Raw genomic sequence first — 21,368 nt, forward strand, 5'->3', positions numbered from 1 at the left:
ATGTAAAATAGATAGCTAGTGGGAAGCAGCCGCATAGCACAGGGAGATCAGCTCTGTGCTTTGTGACCACCTAGAGGGGAGGGATAGGGAGGGTGGGAGGGAGGGAGATGCAAGAGGGAAGAGATATGGGGACATATGTATATGTATAACTGATTCACTTTGTTCTAAAGCAGAAACTAACACACCACTGTAAAGCAATTATACTCCAATAAAGATGTTAAACAAAACCACTATGTATATTTAAAGTGTACAGTGATGATTTGATATACATGTACATTATAAGATGATTACCACAATCAAGTTAATTAACACATTCGTCACCTCACACAGTCATTGTTTTTGGTTTGTTTTTTGTGGGTTTTTTGGTGAGAATATTTAAGATCCATTCACTTAGCAAATTTCAGTATGGTACTACTAACTGTAGTCACCATGCTGTATATTAGATCCTCAGAATTTATTCGTCCTATAATCGAAAGTTTGTATGTTTTGACCAGTATCTCCCCATATCCCCCACCCTTCAGCCCCTATTCTCTGTTTCTGAGTTTGACTTTTTTTTTTTTTTTTTAAGATTCTACATGTAAGTGATTTACCACAGACGATTTGTCTCTTTTTTGTCTGGCTTATTTCACTTAACATAATGCTGTCCAGGTCCATCCATGCTGTCACAAACGGCAGGATTCCCTTGTTTTCACGGCTGAATAATATTCGTGTGTGTCTGTGTGTGTGTTTGTGTGTGTATACAAAATAGAATAGACTATATTATATATACCATATATGTAATATATATATACCATATTTTCTTTATCCATTCATCCATTGAGAGACACTCAGGTTGTTTGTATGTCTTGCTAAGACAATGTTTTATTAAAATACATATCTACCAAATGATAACTTTGTGGGATGTCATTAGGAAAAAAGTAGAGTGCCATGATCAAATAAGTCTGAGAAAAAAATAGATTAAACAAAGTTTATTCATTTATTAAATAATATATGAAGAGCACCTACTATATGCCAAGCCCTGCTTAGGTGCACCAATTTCTTTACTGCAGATATTTCCAGAAATGTTAATATGCAGATGTGAGTTAGTTATAACTCAACAAGAGGAAAATATAATATTCTACATTTCCCCCCAAAAATGTTATTTCCATGAAACCTTCCTCACCCCTTTGTTGGGTGAGTGTAGGTAGGTCATCTCATGATTAATCTCTCCTGGAAGAGTGTTCCACTGACAGTTTAAGAAAAGCTGCATTAGATTAGATTAGCTCATCTACATACTGACAATAAATTCATTGTAATAAATGAGGGATATAAAAAAGCCAAAAATATAATTTGTTTAAAATTAAGATAAAGCACCAGAAGTAATGTCTTCATTTAGATAAAATGCTCGTATTTAACTGATCATTATGTGACTGATATAGAATTAATTCAACTTTGAAAGATGTACATATGGAATCTTCTTGTTGAATTAATTTATAGCCTTATGTGCAGTTGGAAATGTTCAAATGTGGAATCTAAATTAAGATTCTAAGTTTTAGGGACTTCCCTGGTGGCGCACTGGATAAGAATCCGCCTGCCAATGCAGGGGACACGGGTTCGATCCCCGGTCTGGGAAGATCCCACATGCTGCGGAGCAACTAAGCCCCGTACGCCACCACTACTGAGTGTGCACTCTAGAGCTCACGAGCCACAACTACTGAAGCCCACGTGCCTAGAGCCCATGCTCCACCACAAGAGAAGCCACTGCAATGAGAAGCCCACGCACCGCAATGAAGAGTAGACCCCCTCGCTGCAACTAGAGAAAGCCCGCACGCAGCAACAAAGACCCAACAAACACAGCCAAAAATAAATAAATAAATTAAAAAAAAAAAAAAGATTCTAAGTTTTATTTAACACTTTCTTTGACCATAATGAATAAATGAACTTGTCTGTTCATATTATTATGTTGTTATTTAGTGTTGCGTGATTAGTCTGAGGCATTTACTTTATTCAGCAACAGTTTATTGAATACATAATGTAATCTGAACACTGGGAGAGAAGGAAAAGCACCAGCCCTGAAAGTTCCTGGAGTGATGTTAATGTAAACATCAAGTAAGAAGGCAATTGTATAGGATGATGTGGGCATATATATGAATAATACATTAATAACACTCACTGAGGGATTCAAACCTCATATGAAATAATTACTTTTGTAAAAGACAACATGTCAGTGGTACCTTTACATAAAATACTAGCATAGTAATATCACAATAAAACACATTTTACTTCTATTTTTGTTTTATGTTCCATCATTCCAGATACATTTCCTGGTCTATAATGTGCAGCCACTGCCTTGAATTATATGATTGCATTAACTCTCACTGAGCAAATCATTCCACCATTCAATTCAGTCTCACTAAAACACCACTGTCATCCCGACATACTCTATCAAGAATAAGCACACTCCCCTTTGCTTACCTATTCAAACATAAACCCTTCTGATTTTCTTATAAGATTTTAACCAAATGTTTAAAACCTGCATGCTACTGCTCTCCTGGGTGAATCATCCTTTCAAAACTAAACCCATCTCTATGCTATTTCCTTCTCTCCAGGGAGCCTTCTTTCTGCTATATGTAATCTTACTCCTTTTTAAAAATCCAGTCCAAGCTTCTTCTCCATGAAGTCTTTCATATTCTATCCTGACACTGTAGACCAGTATAAAGATAAACATTCTGTCAGCAGGTTTTTGCAGCTCCTTTTACATTCTTTCCAACAACTTTATTTGAACAGCTATCATCCAGTATAGATACTGTTAACCTCTTCCTCCTTCTTGAAACTCCCTTTGGTTGCCAGGATACCATTTTCTGCTGAGTTTCTTCAAGGAAGAAACTCAATTACAGGCTCATTTTTCTGTCCATTTCTTAAATAATGATGTTGTAATAGTTTATGTCTTTGGATCTCTTCCTCTAATTTTAGACTCACTTCTGAAGCAATCTTATCCGCTCATGAAAGACTCACAAATCTATATTTCTAGCCCATATCTCTATTCTGAGCTCTGGATATGAATATCCAACTGTGGTCTAGACATCTCCATTTGAATGTCCTACACATATCTCAAGCTCAGCAGTTCTACATGGATGCAAATTATCATTCCTTACTCCCTCCCAACAAATCTGTTCTTTCTCCTATGTTCTACTGGATTGCCCAAAGATATACTATATTGCCCAAATCAAAACCAATAGTTTTGTAGTAGTCATCAATTCCTTCCTTTATGCCATACCATTCAATGGCTAAGTTCTATCACTCCCACCTTCTTAATAATTCTTGAATATTTTCCTTTTCCTCTTCATTTCCAGTGACATGCTTTTGTATGATCTATTGAGTCACTATTGTTTATGCTCCCAGATTACCACACATTTACCTATTGTATACTAAATTCTATTCTACCTATTCTATTACCAAATTCTGCAGGTATATTATAGCACAGCTTAATAATGGGTTATTTGTCTGTCTTATAAGTGGACTGTTAGCTCCTTGAGACTAGAAATTATATCTGTGTCCTCAGCATCTAGCACAGTGCCTGGCAAAAAGTAGTTTCTTAATATATGTTTATTAAAGAATGATGACCACTGGTGAAAGAATGAGTTGATAATGACTCCTTACCTCAAAAATAATGTAAGGGAAAGAATTGAATGTTCACCATGTAAAACACAGACAAAAGCAATGATAATAACAACAACAGTACTAATAATATTGTGTGCTTACCTTGTTAACAATAACAATAGTACTAATAATATTGTGTGCTTACTTTGTTGAAGAGCAGTGCTTACATCATCTTAGTCGAGTCAAACAAGATCCTGTGAACTAGGGACCATTTTTAAGGACACAGTGATTCAAAAAGGTAGTAAAGAGCAGAGACAAAATTTGAATACAGAACAGCATGACTGTAGAGCCCATGCTCTAGGCTAGACTGCTTGGGGATTTTAAATTTTTGCCATTTACTAAATAAAACATTCTATCAATAGCCATTACAACCTTAATAGTTGAGAAGCTACAGTGTATTAAAAAATCAGCCTAATTTTTTTTCAAAATAATGTTACTATATACTATGGCTTAAAATGTTCATATAATTCCACAAAAGCTAAGAAATACTATGTGCTTTTTTCCATAGGTCCTCCTGTTATCACTCTTGAGCCAATAGAAACTATTATTAATGCTGGTGGCAAAGTCGTCTTGAATTGTCAGGCAACTGGAGAGCCTCATCCAACCATTACATGGTCCCGTCAAGGGCACTCTATCCCCTGGGATGAGCGAATTAATGTGTTGTCCAACAACTCATTATATATCACCGCTGCTCGGAAAGAAGATACATCCGAATATGAATGTGTTGCCCGAAACTTGATGGGTTCTGTCCTTGTCCGAGTGCCTGTCATCGTCCAGGGTGAGTGTGATTCGTTCACCCTGGGATATTCATGTTAAACAGCACCTGGAGTGATCCAAATCATAAAAATCATTAAGCATCTTAGCCCAAGTCTCCTCTACCTTGAAGATACTTCTAGATTATAGGGCTAGGACAAAAATCACATCACAAACTGAAGGGACTGAAACAATACAGATGAGAGCTGCAGAATACCAAGTTAATAATTCAAAATCCCGAACTGAATTTTGTATTCAAAACTAGGTTAAATTTATTCTCAAAACTCAATGCATATTTTTGCTTTAAAGAATGACTTCCTTCCAAAAGGTAAATAGCATATAAATTTCTTGGCCGCTGACTCTTTCAACAGCCATGTCCTGATGAGTCAGGACTGGAGCTGCGAAGAAACTCTAGTTAACAGTTTGAAGTTCTTCTCTCATGCTTAGGTTTTAATTTTACAGTAAAGAAGAGCTTCCATAAGCAATCTCTCAGCCTTCATAGATTCAGTGCTAGATGCAGTGCATATCTTAAATGAAATCTGACTTACAGTTTTTTTACTTACAAAAACAGAGACCAAGTACAATGTTTTACTTGCAGTTCATGGTGGCTTTTCCCAGTGGTCAACCTGGAGATCCTGCAGTGTCACCTGTGGAAAAGGCATCCAAAAGAGGAGTCGTGTGTGCAACAACCCCTCTTCAGCCAATGGTGGGAAGCCTTGCCAGGGATCGGATTCAGAAATGCGGAGCTGTCAACATAAGCTGTGTCCAGGTAAACCTCTTTATTCACCGGACGGGCACGTGTTCAGTAGATACTCATTTCTGTTCCCTAACTATGGCTTGTCTCACTATTAGTTCATTCAACTGAAATATATCTAATGGTGTAATGTGTCACCTTTGGATAGTGGATGGTAACTGGTCAGAGTGGAGCCCTTGGGAAGAATGCACAAGGAGCTGTGGACATGGCAACCGAACCAGGACCAGAACTTGCAATAATCCATCAGCTCAACATGGTGGGCAGCCATGTGAAGGGAATGCTGTGGAAATAATCATGTGCAACATTAGACCTTGCCCAGGTGAGAATCCACCAATAAGCAAAACTTGCATCTTTCTAACTCCTACAAAGGAGTTATAATTACCTTTTCTTCTTTATTGTGAAGAGATATTATGGCCTCAACCCTTGAACGTATTCATTTTCTGTGTTCTTAGTCCTGTCTCATGGATGAATTTGTGAAGGTATGACATTAATCAGTGTTACATCAAATACCTGATATAACTGAACATGATAAAAGGCTCTAAACTGTGGTGTATTTTTAATCATGTACATTTAATCAAATTAATGGAATTTTAGAGATTATGAGGACCTTAGATAACAGCTAATCCAGTCATTCATTTTCACATGAAATAAATGAAGCCTAGAGAGGTTAAATACCTGTCATGTGCTAGGAACCATGCTCAGTACTTTATCTACATGTTTTTTTGACTTTGTGAAACAGCACTACAACATAGGTATTTTAGGGTTCTAGGTATCTTCACTGTAAGAATCTTTGCTGCAGGCAGTTTTGCTGCACAACTAAACAGACCATAAGACAATTTTGCTGTAAAAGATAAAATAAAATAAAAGAGGGACATTTAAAAGGATATAATTAAGATGAAAAATTAAAAACAAAATTTTTAAAACATTTTGTCATGAAAAATGAAAATACAGAAAATATTTGAATACATTTAAAATGTGTGTAAATTCATGTTATAGTTGTATTGGGGTATGTCTTAGAAAACGATGATACTTCCTTTCTCAAAGTTTATCATTAAGGATTCAGGATCTTATGTTGGACATAAGTTCTTTTTGATATACAAAAAATCTGCTGTAAGTCTTTTCAGATATCCCTGAACTTAAAGTGAACAGACGAGGGACACTGCTATTTCTTATCAATATATGTAACATATATAACTGGTCATACATATCTGGACTACATTTAAATGTTCCATCACATTCTCAGTCCTTATATTTCACCAAATCATCTAAGCCAGATTCTGTCCCAAATACCAAAATTCTGGCTACATAATGTTCTCCACTATCAAATAGCAAAGATTTTCACCATTTTCAAGAAACTTACCGGGAAGCATGTAACCGTTTCCTTTTGCGGGGATAAGAGGAGGTTGATTCTTTTGCCTCCAACTTCTAATATTGTGGGATAGATTTGATAAAGACAGCTTAGAGAGCAATCTGTAGTATCTGAATTAGCTAAAGAATCGATAATTAATGGTCTTGAAGACCGTTATGAATTACTAGCCACCCCTTTTATATTTGCCATAGCTTGGTAAACTTTTGCTTTTGACAGGTGAGAGGGGTGGTGTGCTCACCAAAGGATTTGCAAACCGATATATTATCATTTTAGCATAGTATGCGATCTGGCTTTATACTCTCTTATTTCACATTTCCAGTAAGTTTTCTTATCACCGTATTTTCTATCAAGTCATTATACAGAGCTGTTATCATCCACTATTTTAAGACCCTCACATCTGCTCGTCACTGTAACGACCATTATGAGGCCTAAGATGTATATAATATAAAAATGGGAGCACTGAGTCAATGGAGAAATGAAACCACTGTCAACTAGTTGAAACCAAACTGTCAAACCTGTCGATCGTTGTTTTATCTTTCACAGCAAAATTGCCTTACAGCCAATTAGTTGGTGGCAAAACTGTTTGGGGCAAATATTCTTACAGTGAATATACTGGGTGTGGTATATTAGGGCTCTTTCAGGTTAAAGTGACAGAAATCAAACTTAAATACTAAGCTTACATAGAAAATTCTACTTTCAGGTATGATTGAATCCAGGGATTTGGCTAATGTTTTTACTAGCATGTTTTCACTAGCATGTTTTCCATCTCTCATCTCTGCTTTCTTTTCTTTGGCTTTATTCTCCATTAAACTCTTTCCACGTGGTGGGAAATAGGACTTCCGGCAGCTGGCTCACAGCGGCCTTATAATCTAAGGCCTCAGAGGAAAAAAGTTCCTCTCTCTCTCTCATAATTTGTATCAGCCTCTGAGAAAGAACCCTCTTTTTGATTTTGTTTGGGTCCCAGGCTCACCTCTGAACTCAGGGAGTCCAGGAGAAGAATACTGCTCTGAGAGCCAGCTTGGGCTACTTGCCCACTGTGTATCAAGAGGGGCAGGGTTTCTTGTTTGACAGCCTGAACGAAATCATATGGAATAGAAGAGTGGCTGTTCATTCATTAATTCATGCTTTTAATCATTCATTCATCCAACAGATACTTATTGAGCACCATTCTAACTGCTGGAATTAGAATATCATTCAGATATTGATAAGCATACAGGACAAACTCAAAGAGTTGAAGTGATAGAGCATAACTGGGAGAGCCACCTTAGCTGAGATGGTCTAAAAAAGGGATATTGACAAACAAAAATGAGATAGTTACCCTCTGCATTGGATATTGCATTCTATTGTACAGAAAAGGAAACTAAGATTCAGAAAGTATATGATAATTAATTCATTGAGGTTACATACCTACTAAAAAATGAATTAAGGATTTGAACCCAGGTCTGTCTGATTCCCAAGCCAATTTGCTTAGATCCTGGGTATCTTGATTTGCAGTTCAGAACTTCTATTACATTACAAAAATTAAATAAGTGTTATGAAATCTTAAAATAAACCAAAAGCCAAGTTTTTTTAATCTTGAAAAATTAGAAATCTAATTATAATAGAATAATACATCAAAGCAAAAAGAACCAGAAATACTGGATTAGAGCAATCTTTGTACAGTTTGTCAGCTATGATATCTAATGTCTATATAATGAAAAGGTAAATGATATTAGTAAATGTCATAAAACAAAAGTCAGGATTTTTTTTTCTCTTCATGTTGAGTAACTATTGGCTTACTGCTGTTTGGCTCACTCTTCTATTGGCTTACTGTTCTTCAGACTTTCTTTGGTTATCTCCCAGCCTCTATATTGATTGAATTTAGCTGTGATTTTGGCATATTGTCAGTGGTGTTCTGGATCTTGCCACTGAGAGCATGTGTCTCTTCCCACTGAGAGTTTAGTGACATCATATTAGTAGGTAGATATTGACCATAGTGGGAGTGTTTCGCACCACAAAAATTGCAGATGCTATAAAGCAGAGTTTCCCTCCCTACTCCCAGAGAGCTGGTTGTTAAACATTTATCAGTATACCACTGCAAAATGGGCAAATAGCCAAAGATAGTCTTTTTCATCCAGTGGGTATGTCAGCATCTTAGGGACTGAAGAGATTTTCTTTTTATACATTGTTGGATTCAACTTGCTAATATTTTGTTGAGAATTTTTACATCTACGTTCATGAGAGATATTGGCCTGTAGTTTCCTTTTCTTATAATGTCTTTGTCTGGTTTTGGTATTAGGGTAACGCTGGTCTCATAGAATGAGTTAGGAAGTAGTCTCTCTGCTTCTATCCTCTGAATGAAAGGTAGAGAATTGGTATAATTTTTTCCACAAACATTTGGTAAAATTCAGCAGTGAACCCATCTGGTACTGGTGTTTTCTGTTTTGGAAGGTTATTAATTATTGGTTCAATTTCTTTAATAGATGCCCCCTCTTTTATTTCTGATATTAATAATTTGTATTCTCTCTCTCTTTTTTTCTTGGTTAGCCTGGCTAGAGGCTTATTGATTTTATTGATCTTTTCAAAGAACCGGCTTTGGGTTTCATTGATTTTTATCGATTGATTTCCTATTTTCATTTTCACTGATTTCTGCTCTAATTGTTACTGTTTCTTTTCATCTTACTTTGGATTTAATTTGCTCTTCTTTTTTAGTTTCCTAACATAGAAATGTAGATAATTTATTTTGATCTTCTTTTCTAATATATGCATTCAATGCTATGAACTTCCCTCTAAGCATTACTTTTGCTGCATCCCACAAATTTTGATAACTTGTGTTTTCATTTTCATTTAATTCAAAATATTTTTAATATCTCTTGAGATTTCTTCTTTGACCTAGGTATTATTTAGTAGTGTGTTGTTTAGTCTCCACATATTTGGGGATTTTGCAGCTATCTTTCTGTTATTGATTTCTAACTTGATTCCATTGTGATCTGAGAGCAGACATTGTATGATTTTTATTCTTTTAAATTTGTTAAAGTGTATTTTATGGCTCAGAATGTGTTCTACCTTGGTGAATGTTCCATGTGAGCCTGAGAAGAATGTTTATTCTGCTGTTGTTGGATGAAATAGTATATAGATGTCAACTACATCCAGTTGATTGATGTTGTTCTTGAGTTCAATCATTTCCTTACTGATTTCCTACCTGCTGGATCTGTCCATTTCTGATAGAGGAGTATTGGAGTCTCCGTCTATTATGGTGGATTCATCCATTTCTCTTTGCAGTTCTGTTAGTTTTTGCCTCACATGGTTTAATGAGATTTTCTTTTAGTAAAAATTTGTGCTTAATCACACTTACAGAAAAGTTGCAAGAATAGTACAAGGAACTTCTGTATACCCCTACCCAGATTCACCTATTGTGTATATTTCCTAAAACAAGAACATTCTCTTTTATAAACAGTTATCAAAATCAAGAAATTTAACACTCATACAATACTAATTAAGTCTTATTACCTAATCCACAGTTCACATTCAAATTTTATTAGTTGTCCCAGTCGTATACGCTTCATAACTCTTTTTCCCACTGCAAGATCTAGTCCAGGATCACACTTGCGTTTATGCGTCAAGTCTCTTTAGTCCCTTTCAACTGGAACAATTCCTTAGTCACTTTTTACCTTTTATGGCCTTGCTATTTTTTAAGTATACAGGCTAATCATTTTGTAAAAGAGTTTCCATTTAGATGTGTCTGATATTTCTTCATGATTAGATTCAGGTTTTGATTTTGGCAGAAACATCACAGAAATGGTTTTGTGTCCTTCTCAGTGCATCATATGAGATAGCGCATGATGTCAGAATTTGTCCCAAGCTGGTGATGTTAACTTTGTTCACTCGTTTAAAGTGGTGTCTTCCACTGTGTAGTTACTATTTTTACCTTTGTAAATAATAAGTATTTTGTAGGGAAACTTTAGGACTTCATAAACATCTTGTTTCTTATCAATCTTTTATCTACTAGTTTTAGCATCTACTTATGATTTATTTTTGTTTTAAATCAGTTATTGCTATGATCTTACAAAACATTTGTAACTCCATCATATCTTCTACATCTATTATTGGCTTTCTTTTTTTTTTTTTTCATTCCTTTTTTTTTTTTTTTTTTTTTTTTTTGCTCTTTGGCCATGCCGTGCACCATGTGGGATCATAGTTCCCACTCAGGGATCAAACCCACACCCTCTGCATTGGAAGCACAGAATATTAACCACTGGAATGCCAGGGAAGTCCCCTACTGGCTTTCTATTGTAAGAAAGAATTTTCTCTTTCTCCTTTTTTTTCAGTTATATCAGTAAGAACTCAAATATCATTTCATTCAGTGGTTTATAATGCACTACTGTCTTCATTTATTGTGATGCACAAATTGTCCTAGATTTGGTTAGTGGAGATCCCTTGAGGGATCCTAGCTTCAGTGTCCTCTTGATATGTCCCCATGATTTCATGAACGCTTCGACTTTCTGGTACAAATTGATATTTTAGGCCTATCTTGTCCTCCCCCAGTTAGAAGATATTTCTAAACTGACAATCCTCCCTCTAAAAAAGATGGGTGTCTTCTGGGGTAGGCCATCCTGCTGCCATTTGAGTCAATCATAAAAAATATATTGTTACAGATTGCTTAAAGAATGAGCTTTTTTTAAGTGTTATTCTGAAAATCGTTGAGAACTTTAAGTGAAGAATAGCAGTACTAGCTCAGAGCTCACACTCATGTAATACTGTGTGTCTTATACTGCTCAAGGACTTTTCATCTATCAACTCATTATTCCTCATGCCCATCCTAATAAGGTAGGTTCTTTGCTTATCCACATATGGCAGATGGTGAAACTAGGCGCACAGAAGCCAAGTAACTTGTCAAGGATCATACAGCTAGTAAGGGCAGAGTGGTTATTCAGGCCCAGGGCATCTGCTCCAGAATCCCTGCTCATAAGCACCATGCTCTCCTACCTTTCCAGAATCAGAACTGCAACATAGTATAACAACCAACTCATCTATTATATTTTACTTTTTTTTTCAATGTACTAATTCCTCCATAGCTGTTTTCTTTTGTATTATATTATTTAGATACCATGATGTTTTATGCCTTCTCTGGTTTATATTGTCTTTCCTCTTTTTTCTTGCTATCGTTCCACTCACATAAAAGAAACATTTCAACTCTACCACATTTTATGCCATGAAATTTAATTTTGGTTAGGGTTTTCTGTATTGACTTTAAAAAATTAAAAGGATCTTAAGCTGGAAACCTCCATTAAACACAGATAATAAATGAATAAATGTCACCTAATTGTAGTCCTCCAAAAAAATGCATGTATCATAAGTCTTTATATTGTAAGAGATAAAGACTTTTGTTAACCAACAGCCTTGAAAATGGAACATATTAAAATAATTGGAATGGCAGAATTTTGAAATCCCATAGTCCATATATACGAGCCATGAGCATCAGTAATCTGAAATAATAAAGAAGTAGTCTTGAGTAATACTTGCCATTTAATTAAAGGCTTTCTTCTTTCCTTTTATGTTTAGTCAAATAATTTTTATTACAGATTCTTGTCAGCTGAAATAAATTTGTGTGACTGTGTCTAAAAAGTATAAGAATATGTAGTCAATTCAACTAGAAAACAGTTAATTAAAAGAAAATTCAAGATGTGTTTTAAAATATTTTCTAAACAAAGCAACCAAATGATAATTCCATTCCTTGTTTTTCAACTTATTCTTATAGATTGTGTTAAGAGAATATTTAGACAAGACCTTACGGCCCTATGGTTCATATCTTGGTTAAACTGGGTGACCACAACAACAAACTTTTTGAGCCCTACATCTAGAAAATACCCCTCAACAAAACTATGACCTGACACTGACTTATAAGTAAGAGAAACCATAATGTTGATTCTCAGCCCCTGCACCTGGTAGGAAACATAATGTTGTTCCAGTCTTGTGGTCAGATGGTGTAATATGTTAGTTACTAAAAGGAAGGCCTTAATATCATGCCTTGGAAGCTACTGGTCAATTTTTACTGTTGTTTAGGAAGCAGGTGAGTGTGTTATTTAGAACTCTTAATTCATGAATATTATGTAATGGGGAAAAATTTTCAAAGAGTTACAACTGTGCAAATCATCATGTTGTTGAAAGGTCCAAGTACATTTTAAATGTGAAGCTGAATCAGGCTTAAAGATGTGGCCTTGCAGTCTGGGGTCCAAGTTATCATTATGGAGACATTTGTATTTGTCCATAACCGCATCTAGATTTGTTATACAGCTTTGCTTCTTAGCTTCTGGTCCCTTCCACGTTCCCCAGAGCTTAGAGTACAAATACTTAGCTAGGGTTAAAAGCTCAGATTTTATTTACATATAGTAGTTTGCTTAAATTTAATTTTAATAAAATAGCCCCTTTGAATAATTTAAAGCATTTATTTTGGCATTAGGTAGCCTTCTGAATTTCCTGATAGACACTAATTCTCATGAAAATCTAACCAGGATGGGAAAGGAAGAACATCATTTGTTATGTTTCCTTTGGTTCAATTTCAATTATTTTAGATTCTGGGCTAATTGAACTCATTACTGAGTTATTTATTTGTATAATTTTGTTTTTTTAACAAACATGGTTCTGTGACTTGAAACTGTCTCTTGGGATGTTTGCAGTTCATGGAGCATGGAGTACTTGGCAGCCTTGGGGTACATGCAGCATAAGTTGTGGGAAGGGTACCCAAACAAGAACAAGACTATGCAATAATCCGCCACCATCGTTTGATGGATCCTACTGTGATGGAGCAGAAACACAGATGCAAGTTTGCCATGAAAGACACTGTCCAGGTAAGATAAATACAATGTTTGTCCCCTTAATAACTTAACATCTATCTCTGATCTAGGGAATATTTCAATAAGAATCAGCGTCAATAAGAACACCACTCAACCTATCAATGCCCAGAGTTTAACTTGATCATTTTTAAGTAGTAACAGAGCACATATGTTTTTCTTTAACCCAGTTGATGGCAAGTGGACCACTTGGACCAGTTGGAGTACCTGCACCGTGTCCTGTGGAGGAGGCGCCAGACAACGAACAAGGGACTGCTCTGATCCTGTGCCCCAGTATGGAGGCAACAAGTGTGAAGGGAGTGATGTGCAGAGTGATTTTTGCAATAGTGACTCTTGTCCAAGTGAGTGTTGGAAATAGTGAGTCAACATTATACTTTCTCAAGTTTCATTATGGACTCAAGTCCGTAAAGTTATAATATAGTCTGTTACTTGATTTGTCTACCTCTGGTTTAGGATATCAAAATGTTGCATGGTTTCTATTTTGTCTAATACCATAGAGGCCGCTGATTTATATGGGCAGGGGCTAGGGCACCCTTCCACGCTAACTGGTAATGATGTTGATTCTTTTATGGAGGCAGGCAGGTGGCTCTCTGCCTTAATTTAGTCACCAAGCTAGAATTTTAGACCATAGCAGTATTTGAATTCACTGTATCCTGAATGTTATAGCTTGACTCCTCAGAGATCTTTTCTCATTCCTATTCTCCAACTCCTGGAAAACTCTAAGGCTCAGTAAATGTAGGTTAAATGGAATTGAACAGTCACTGGAATGTATTCTGTTTCTAGTCAAACCAGCAACCAAACCACCTGCCTTTGGAATTTGCTTATTTATAGATTTGTGTGTTTCTTTTCAGTTCCTGGAGAGAGTCTTTCCGTATTTTTTGGATGAATGTCATTCTTTAGCACTTCTCCAATGGTTCTGTGTTGTAGCTCATGGTAACTGGAGTCCTTGGAGTGGCTGGGGAATGTGCAGCCGGACGTGTAATGGGGGGCAGATGCGGCGGTACCGCACATGTGATAACCCTCGTCCCTCCAATGGAGGAAGAGCTTGTGGGGGCCCAGACTCCCAGATCCAGAGATGCAACACTGACATATGTCCTGGTGAGCTTCCCAACTCCTGGCGGTAGAACAAGTAAAGCGTTTCATTAGTGCCCATTGTAGTAGCCCATCATTTCAGATCTTAAAATGGAAGTTGTATAGGCAGAGTTACCCTAAGTGTAGGTTTTAAAACCTATTTGTTAACATCGACCATTCCATTCTTGTTCACAGTGGATGGAAGTTGGGGAAACTGGCATAGTTGGAGCTGGTGTTCTGCCTCTTGTGGAGGAGGTGAAAAGACTCGAAAACGGCAGTGTAACAATCCGCCACCATCCAAAAGTGGTCGCCCCTGCCTAGGAGATGCTACTCAGGTATCCAGATGCAATATACAAGCATGCCCAGGTAAGCAACTAAGTTAGACTTTGGCAGGACCACATTTACAGACTTTCCACAAATTAAAGAAAGGTGTCACTCTGAGCCCTCAAATTACAAAACAGTGCCAACTCTGGGAGGAAGAAATAAGAAAAGTGCACTTTTTTCCCCCTCATTGGTGCAGCTCTACACCAAAGCTCATGCTGAATTTTAGTCTCTGATTGCCCTCTTCCAGGCTCCCTTGTAAAAGGAAATAGTCTGCACAGCCGTATAGTAGTCCTGGGCTTGAGGGGTAAAACGGCGTGGAAGAGTGGGAAAGCCAGGCTGAGATTCCAGGCGGAAAAATGAGGGTGGGGTAGAAACTGAATATCTAATAGAAATACACAACTGGAGGCTGTTCTTTCACAGATGGAAATATGGAGAACATGAGTGTAGACAGTAAAATAGGGCAAATTCAGCTCAAGGAAAAAGATTAGGGGGAGTTCAACTACCCTAATTCAAGTCAGTCATGCAACATGGCTAGATATTGTAAGTGATGCAAAAATTCAGAAGGAACAAAGTCAGAATTCTAGAACTCATGGACCTTAAAAAGAGTTTATTGGAGTCCCAAGAAATGGTGGATAATACTAAGGGTACTTATCTCAAAGGACAGGCTTCCTAAGTGCTATAAGGAGACCAAAAAGAATATTTTCACATTGTTGAAATATTGAGATACCGTTGGACTTTCCAGAGGTTTCAAGTTGCCTTAGAAATAAAATATCCCTGAAAATCCAGAAGGCCCATTTGGCAGAGTGAGAGAAAGGAGTTACATGAAAAGATTTATAAGTTGTAGGCATGCTGAAAGGGCAAATATCTATCAGTCAGATGTTCACCATATCTTCTTAACATGTCGCTGATTACCAGGATGTTGAGGCTCTAACATGTAGGCATGGTGATAGGTCTCATTTCAGCTGAGACATTTTGTAGCTCAACCTCTCATGGTATCAGGGCCCCGGTGACAGAAGGAAGTCCAAATAGGCAGACAATTTGGATTACAGGGTCTGGCAGAGAGTTTGAAGGATCCCAACTAGGTAGACAGAACTAGGAGATGTCTGTCGAGCACTGAGATTCAAGTTCCTCTGTGAGACTAGAGAATCAAGGTCGAAATGGGAGGCCATGCTCCTTAGTGATAATCCAGAGGACTAAGTAAATTAGTGATCCTTCTACCCTTCTCTTGCCCTGCTTAGGACTAAGGATAAAAACAAATGTAGCCGACCAGGTCCTGACTGGCCCTCCTGTGTACTTTCCTGCATCATCTTGCTGCATGGTTCCCATCACTCACTAAGCTCGCTACTCTTGGCTTCTCAGATGTGACAAGCCACCAGCTCCCAAAAGGGTGACATATGCTGTTTCCTCTACACGGAAAGCCCTTTTCCTGCCTTCCTTGACTTAGCTAAGACCTTCACTTTCTTCAGATCTTCAATCTATTTTTACCTCCTTCTCAGACTTCCCTGAGTAGTAGATATCCTATTCATTAAGATATACATTTCATTTTTACATTTATTTGTGGAATTCTAATTAATGTTTATCTCCCCTATTCAGACATAAGTGCTATGAAGGCAGGCTTCATGTCTTTTTTATTTTCTTTCTTACCATTGTATCCTCAGTACTTGATGAACAAATGAATATAATCCAGAACATGAAGGGTGAATCAATGCAAAAAAAATGTTTCCTCTCACTAGTAAAATAATGCAAATTAAAATGGTGAAACACTTTACTTATTGACTTTTCTCAGACTGAATACAATTGTATTTCTCCCCAGTATATAATACATGATAACAATATCTGAACCACCTAGTGATTGTTTTAAAATATATTCAATTAAAAGTCATTAAATAATGAATATTTTTAAATTTAACTGTTAGCCTCTTCCCAGTACGTTTCCCTCTCTTGTCAAAGCATGTACTCCTTAACCACCAGTTCTGTGTTAGTAATCAGTAATTTTGTTGAACAATGGAAAGAAGGCATAAAATTACTGTAGAGTTACTTTTAAAAGATTGTATGATTGTTTTTCAACATAATTGTCTTGGTATGGGTTTTGCAACAATGTTAAAAGTACAATATTCTTCTCAAATTTTTCTCAAGTTAAACATTTTCCAATATATTTGTAGTATGAAGAGCTTGGTAAGCCCTTGACCTGAAACTCAAGACTGAACAACAACCCTTAGATACTTCACATTTATGTTGACAGTGACCTGTCACAGGACTTTGGAGCTGTTTTGTTGGCGATCCCTCCTTTCCCCTCCATGTTCCCTTGAAGGAGGTGATAGATGAAAGAATATGTGTTTTGATGACAAGCAGATCTGTGTTCATATCCTCACTCTACTGCCTCTTAGCTGGGTAATCGTGGGAAGAGTCACTTGATTTCTCTGAACTTTATATCCCTAGTCTGCAAACTGTGGCTATTTCAAACTACCTTATAGGATGTTTGCTGGAATTTAAAGAGTTAATGCGTATTAAGTGCTTACTGTAGCACGCATGACATGCTCAATAAACTCTCATTATTATCATCATTTCATCACCATCACCAAACACATACTTTATTTTGGCTTTGGGACCGGGTGCCGAATGAATTCTTTGGATTGTGAAATAATACTATGATGTGCGTAGATTGGAAGGATCCTAGATTTATATGGGTTGATGAGTGTTACATGAGAGTAGAATGTTTTGAAAGCTTATTTATTTCACTCTTAAATTCAGATGTCATATGATCTTTTAAATGTTTGAGAGAAGACTTGGAGCATCTTAGAATACTGGCTTTCTTTTCTCCCATGTAATGTTGATGAAATTGTTTCCTTATCCAAGAATGTTTTTTCTTCCCGCAATAGGTGGGCCCCAGCGAGCCAGAGGAAGTGTTATTGGAAGTATTAACGATGTCGAATTTGGAATTGCTTTCCTTAACGCCACGGTAACAGATAGCCCAAACTCTGATACCAGAATAATACATGCCAGAATTACCAATGTACCTCGCAGTCTCGGTAAGTCTCTTTGCTTACAAAAGTTGTTAATAAGCCTCTTTTTAAAAACATATATTTTTCTTTTTCATCTATTATTAAAATTTCTAGAGGATGCGACTACTACATGATCAGTATAATAGTCCTTAGTTTTTTACCAGTGGTAAACACTTAAAGACACATGAGATACTGATATTTATTTTGTTGTTATTCAAGTTTATTTAGGATTCATCCTTTTGAATAACATGCTATGAATAATAATAATGGACTGTAAATATTTTGCTCTGATATCTTATTTATCCCTTTTTCTCTAGGTCCAGCAATGAGAAAGATAATTTCCATTCTAAATCCCATTTATTGGACAACAGCAAAGGAAATAGGAGAAGCAGTCAATGGCTTTACCCTCACCAACGCAGTCTTCAAGAGAGAAACCCAAGTGGAATTTGCAACTGGTTAGTACCAGCTGAACTTATTATTCTATTGCTATTTAAAAATATGATTGCTTTAAATGTTGATGGTTAAGAAAAATACATTATATGTTCCCACAGAGAATAATTTCTAAGTTTTGTTGCCATCTTAGCATAAATGATATAAAAGCAAGTTTATATTTTCCTATAAACGTTTACTGATGTGGTTCTATAAGAGGCCATGTGTTTTCAAATAGTTTAGTGATTTTTATAGTCTAAAAACTTATTTTTCCTCATCTTTCCTGTATCTGTTCTCTTTAAATCCTTAGAGAGGGTGTTGAAGGCCAAACAGAGCAGGAAGATGAGCCATTGCTAATATTAATTAAAGGCTTTTGTCTATGAACCTGAGAGTCAATTAGGATATCTTATAGGGATTCTTTAATCAAAAAAATTGAAATAAAAACAAGCAAACCTAAACACTTTTCGCTTTATCCTTAGTCTTAATGAATACGTATTCATGGCCCTTTCCAAGGGTCTACAGCATTTTTTTTTTTTTTGAAAGTGGTTTCTTTCTTTTTATTTATTTATTTATTTATTTATTTATTTATTTATTTATGGCTGTGTTGGGTCTTCGTTTCTGTGCGAGGACTTTCTCTAGTTGTGGCAAGTGGGGGGCCACTCTTCATCGCGGTGCGCGGGCCTCTCACTATCGCGGCCTCTCTTGTTGTGGAGCACAGGCTCCAGACGCGCAGGCTCAGTAGTTGTGGCTCACGGGTTTAGTTGCTCCGCGGCATGTGGGATCTTCCCAGACCAGGGCTCGAACCCGTGTGCCCTGCACTGGCAGGCAGATTCTCAACCACTGCGCCACCAGGGAAGCCCTACAGCTTTTAATAGACCTCCATTTCTAGCATCTTTGAAGGTGGTCAGCTCAGCAGCAGTGATCTTTAAGAGAGAAGGGCTGAGGGAGGGCATAGCTTTAATCAGCCCAGAAGACATGTGGGTCTCTGTATGGCAATCCACTTACGAAGATGTCCCTTTGCTACTTCTTATTTTTCTTTAAGCATTTTTGAAATATTTATTTATTTGGCTGCCCCAGGTCTTAGTTGTGGCACATGGGATATCCCGCACGCGGCAATGAAGATCCCCTTTGCAACTTCTTAAAGCATCCAAAAGAACAAAGCCCTGGGGCCAGACTTCTGGCTATTGCCAGTCTGCCTGGTCAAGCTTTCTGTCCCTTTTCACAGGCAAGTGATCCATTTTTGTAGAGCTGCCTTTCTCTTGCTTGTGAGTTAAAAGTGTGGAATCCTTCACCTAATCATAGGCTACATTCTTGCCACATAAAAAGAGATTTTAGAATCAACTTAATTCAATCAACCTAAGTCTTTAATTTGGGGACTAAGTGCTAATTTAATTCTCTTATGATCTGTGTTTAATCAAGTTTGAAGTACAGTAACATAGCTGAACTGGTATATAAAGTAAATCTGCTCTGTGCTTACACAAACCATATATATATATATATATATTGCTATTGAAATGAACGAATTCTAATTCCTAGGAGAAATCTTGCGGATGACTCACGTTGCCCGGGGCTTGGATCCCGATGGAGCTTTGCTGGTAGATATCGTTGTGAGTGGCTATGTCCTGCAGCTGCAGTCACCTGCTGAAGTCACTGTGAAGGTAAAAATGCTAGGATAACTTGCCTTCGCTGTTTATTGGAGTAACAATAAGAGTAGGAGTTAAAGATCATAACAAGAGTGCAGAAAACTTGTGTAGTTTCCCTTGTTCACTTTGGGGAGTAAACGTCTAAACCACTGAAGTTAGGAATGGCTATCTGGTCTTTGTTTAAAAATCTTTAGGGACAAGTCTTTATAAGCTCTTAGTAGTTTTATTACCCTTCTTATCAGGACCAAGATCACAGCTTTGTTGATTTAAGCCATTTGTTTAACTTTCTGTAGACAAAGAGAATAGTAATTCTTGCATTAAAGTTTTTGTAGACCATCTGTAGAAGTATTCCAGAAATTAAAGAATGGTAACAATCACCCTTTCACATTTTTTCTTTTTTTTTTTGACCTACAACTGAGTCCCTTATTAAACTATAACTTATGACACTAAAATTATGAAACTAAGGTATTTACAATTAAAAGATTCAAATTTTAGTTCCTGAACACTACTGTACCATTACGATTTTATTTAGAATTATATATTTTTATCCCCTAAGCCTTTTTTTTTTTTTTTAATCTCATTCTACATCTCATAGTACCCTCAAGAAAAAGAATAGGATGAGCCATGCTAATCCTCACATCTATACTGTCCTTCTTAGGATTACACAGAGGACTACATTCAAACAGGTGCTGGGCAGCTGTATGCCTACTCAACCCGGCTGTTCTCCGTTGATGGCATCAGCGTCCCATACACATGGAACCACACTGTTTTCTATGATGAGGCACAGGGAAGAATGCCTTTCTTGGTAGAAACACTTCATGCATCCTCTGTGGAATCTGACTACGACCACTTAGAAGAGACATTGGGTTTTAAAATCCATGCTTCAATTTCCAAAGGTAATTCGGTTAAAGGAAAGTACAGCTCTTTAAGCTATGCAGTCCTTTCTAAATGGGTAAAAGAATCGCGTTGACGCCATTCAAAATTAGGATATTAAGGTATAGACTGAACACGATAACATGTTTTTCATGTGTGTTGCCCATGTTTTGTAGGTAAAGTCCTGTGGTAAGGCCAATCCCATTGGCATTCTAGTACATTTAGTTGACTGATAGGCATCTTCATATGGCATAGTGGAGTTGGTACCGTTCTACCCTATGTACACAGAGAGGTTTAAAAATATATCCTCTGTCAACGATTTTTCTTTGGGTAATAAAGTCCATTTGTTCTTGTTCTGAATCTTATATTTGACAAGAATTTTTTTAATTCCTGAAGCATGATGTAAAGGTGTATCTGAACCTAAACTAGCCAAAAATGTTTCCATATTTTAAAAGCAGCTTTTAAAAACCAGGAGGCAATCATTTCAGCTGTCATTTATTGTTCTTGGAAATTATAACTTTTGAACTGCTTTCCCTTGATCTCAGCAGTCTCCCTATGCTGTGTGGTGCTTTGATGTGTCTATACGCTGAGATTTCCTTTTCAGTTGTAAGAGGCAACACGACAATTAGCATTCCACATCCTGCGGGGTTTTGATGCTAGGAGATACTTGCATGTGGTTAT

General features: G+C 36.9%; 1 protein-coding gene across 6 annotated transcripts in view; it reads left to right on the forward strand.

Annotated features, from left to right (window-relative positions):
* HMCN1 (hemicentin 1) overlaps positions 1-21,368 on the forward strand; it is a 529,724-nt gene that overhangs the window by 447,728 nt on the left and 60,628 nt on the right. For 5 of the 6 annotated variants that reach the window (XM_068541417.1, XM_068541420.1, XM_068541418.1 and 2 more), the window contains 11 exons: positions 4,148-4,417; positions 4,991-5,161; positions 5,295-5,465; positions 13,172-13,342; positions 13,516-13,686; positions 14,273-14,443; positions 14,612-14,782; positions 17,620-17,769; positions 18,060-18,197; positions 19,708-19,829; positions 20,473-20,710. In XM_068541417.1, coding sequence (XP_068397518.1) covers positions 4,148-4,417; positions 4,991-5,161; positions 5,295-5,465; positions 13,172-13,342; positions 13,516-13,686; positions 14,273-14,443; positions 14,612-14,782; positions 17,620-17,769; positions 18,060-18,197; positions 19,708-19,829; positions 20,473-20,710 — 1,944 coding nt within the window. Of the gene's footprint in view, positions 1-4,147; positions 4,418-4,990; positions 5,162-5,294; positions 5,466-13,171; positions 13,343-13,515; positions 13,687-14,272; positions 14,444-14,611; positions 14,783-17,619; positions 17,770-18,059; positions 18,198-19,248; positions 19,321-19,707; positions 19,830-20,472; positions 20,711-21,368 lie in introns of those variants that run through there. The other variant, XM_068541422.1, reaches the window with a different exon arrangement.

Source organism: Eschrichtius robustus, chromosome 3, assembly GCF_028021215.1.
Source record: "Eschrichtius robustus isolate mEscRob2 chromosome 3, mEscRob2.pri, whole genome shotgun sequence".
NCBI lineage: Eukaryota > Metazoa > Chordata > Mammalia > Artiodactyla > Eschrichtiidae > Eschrichtius > Eschrichtius robustus.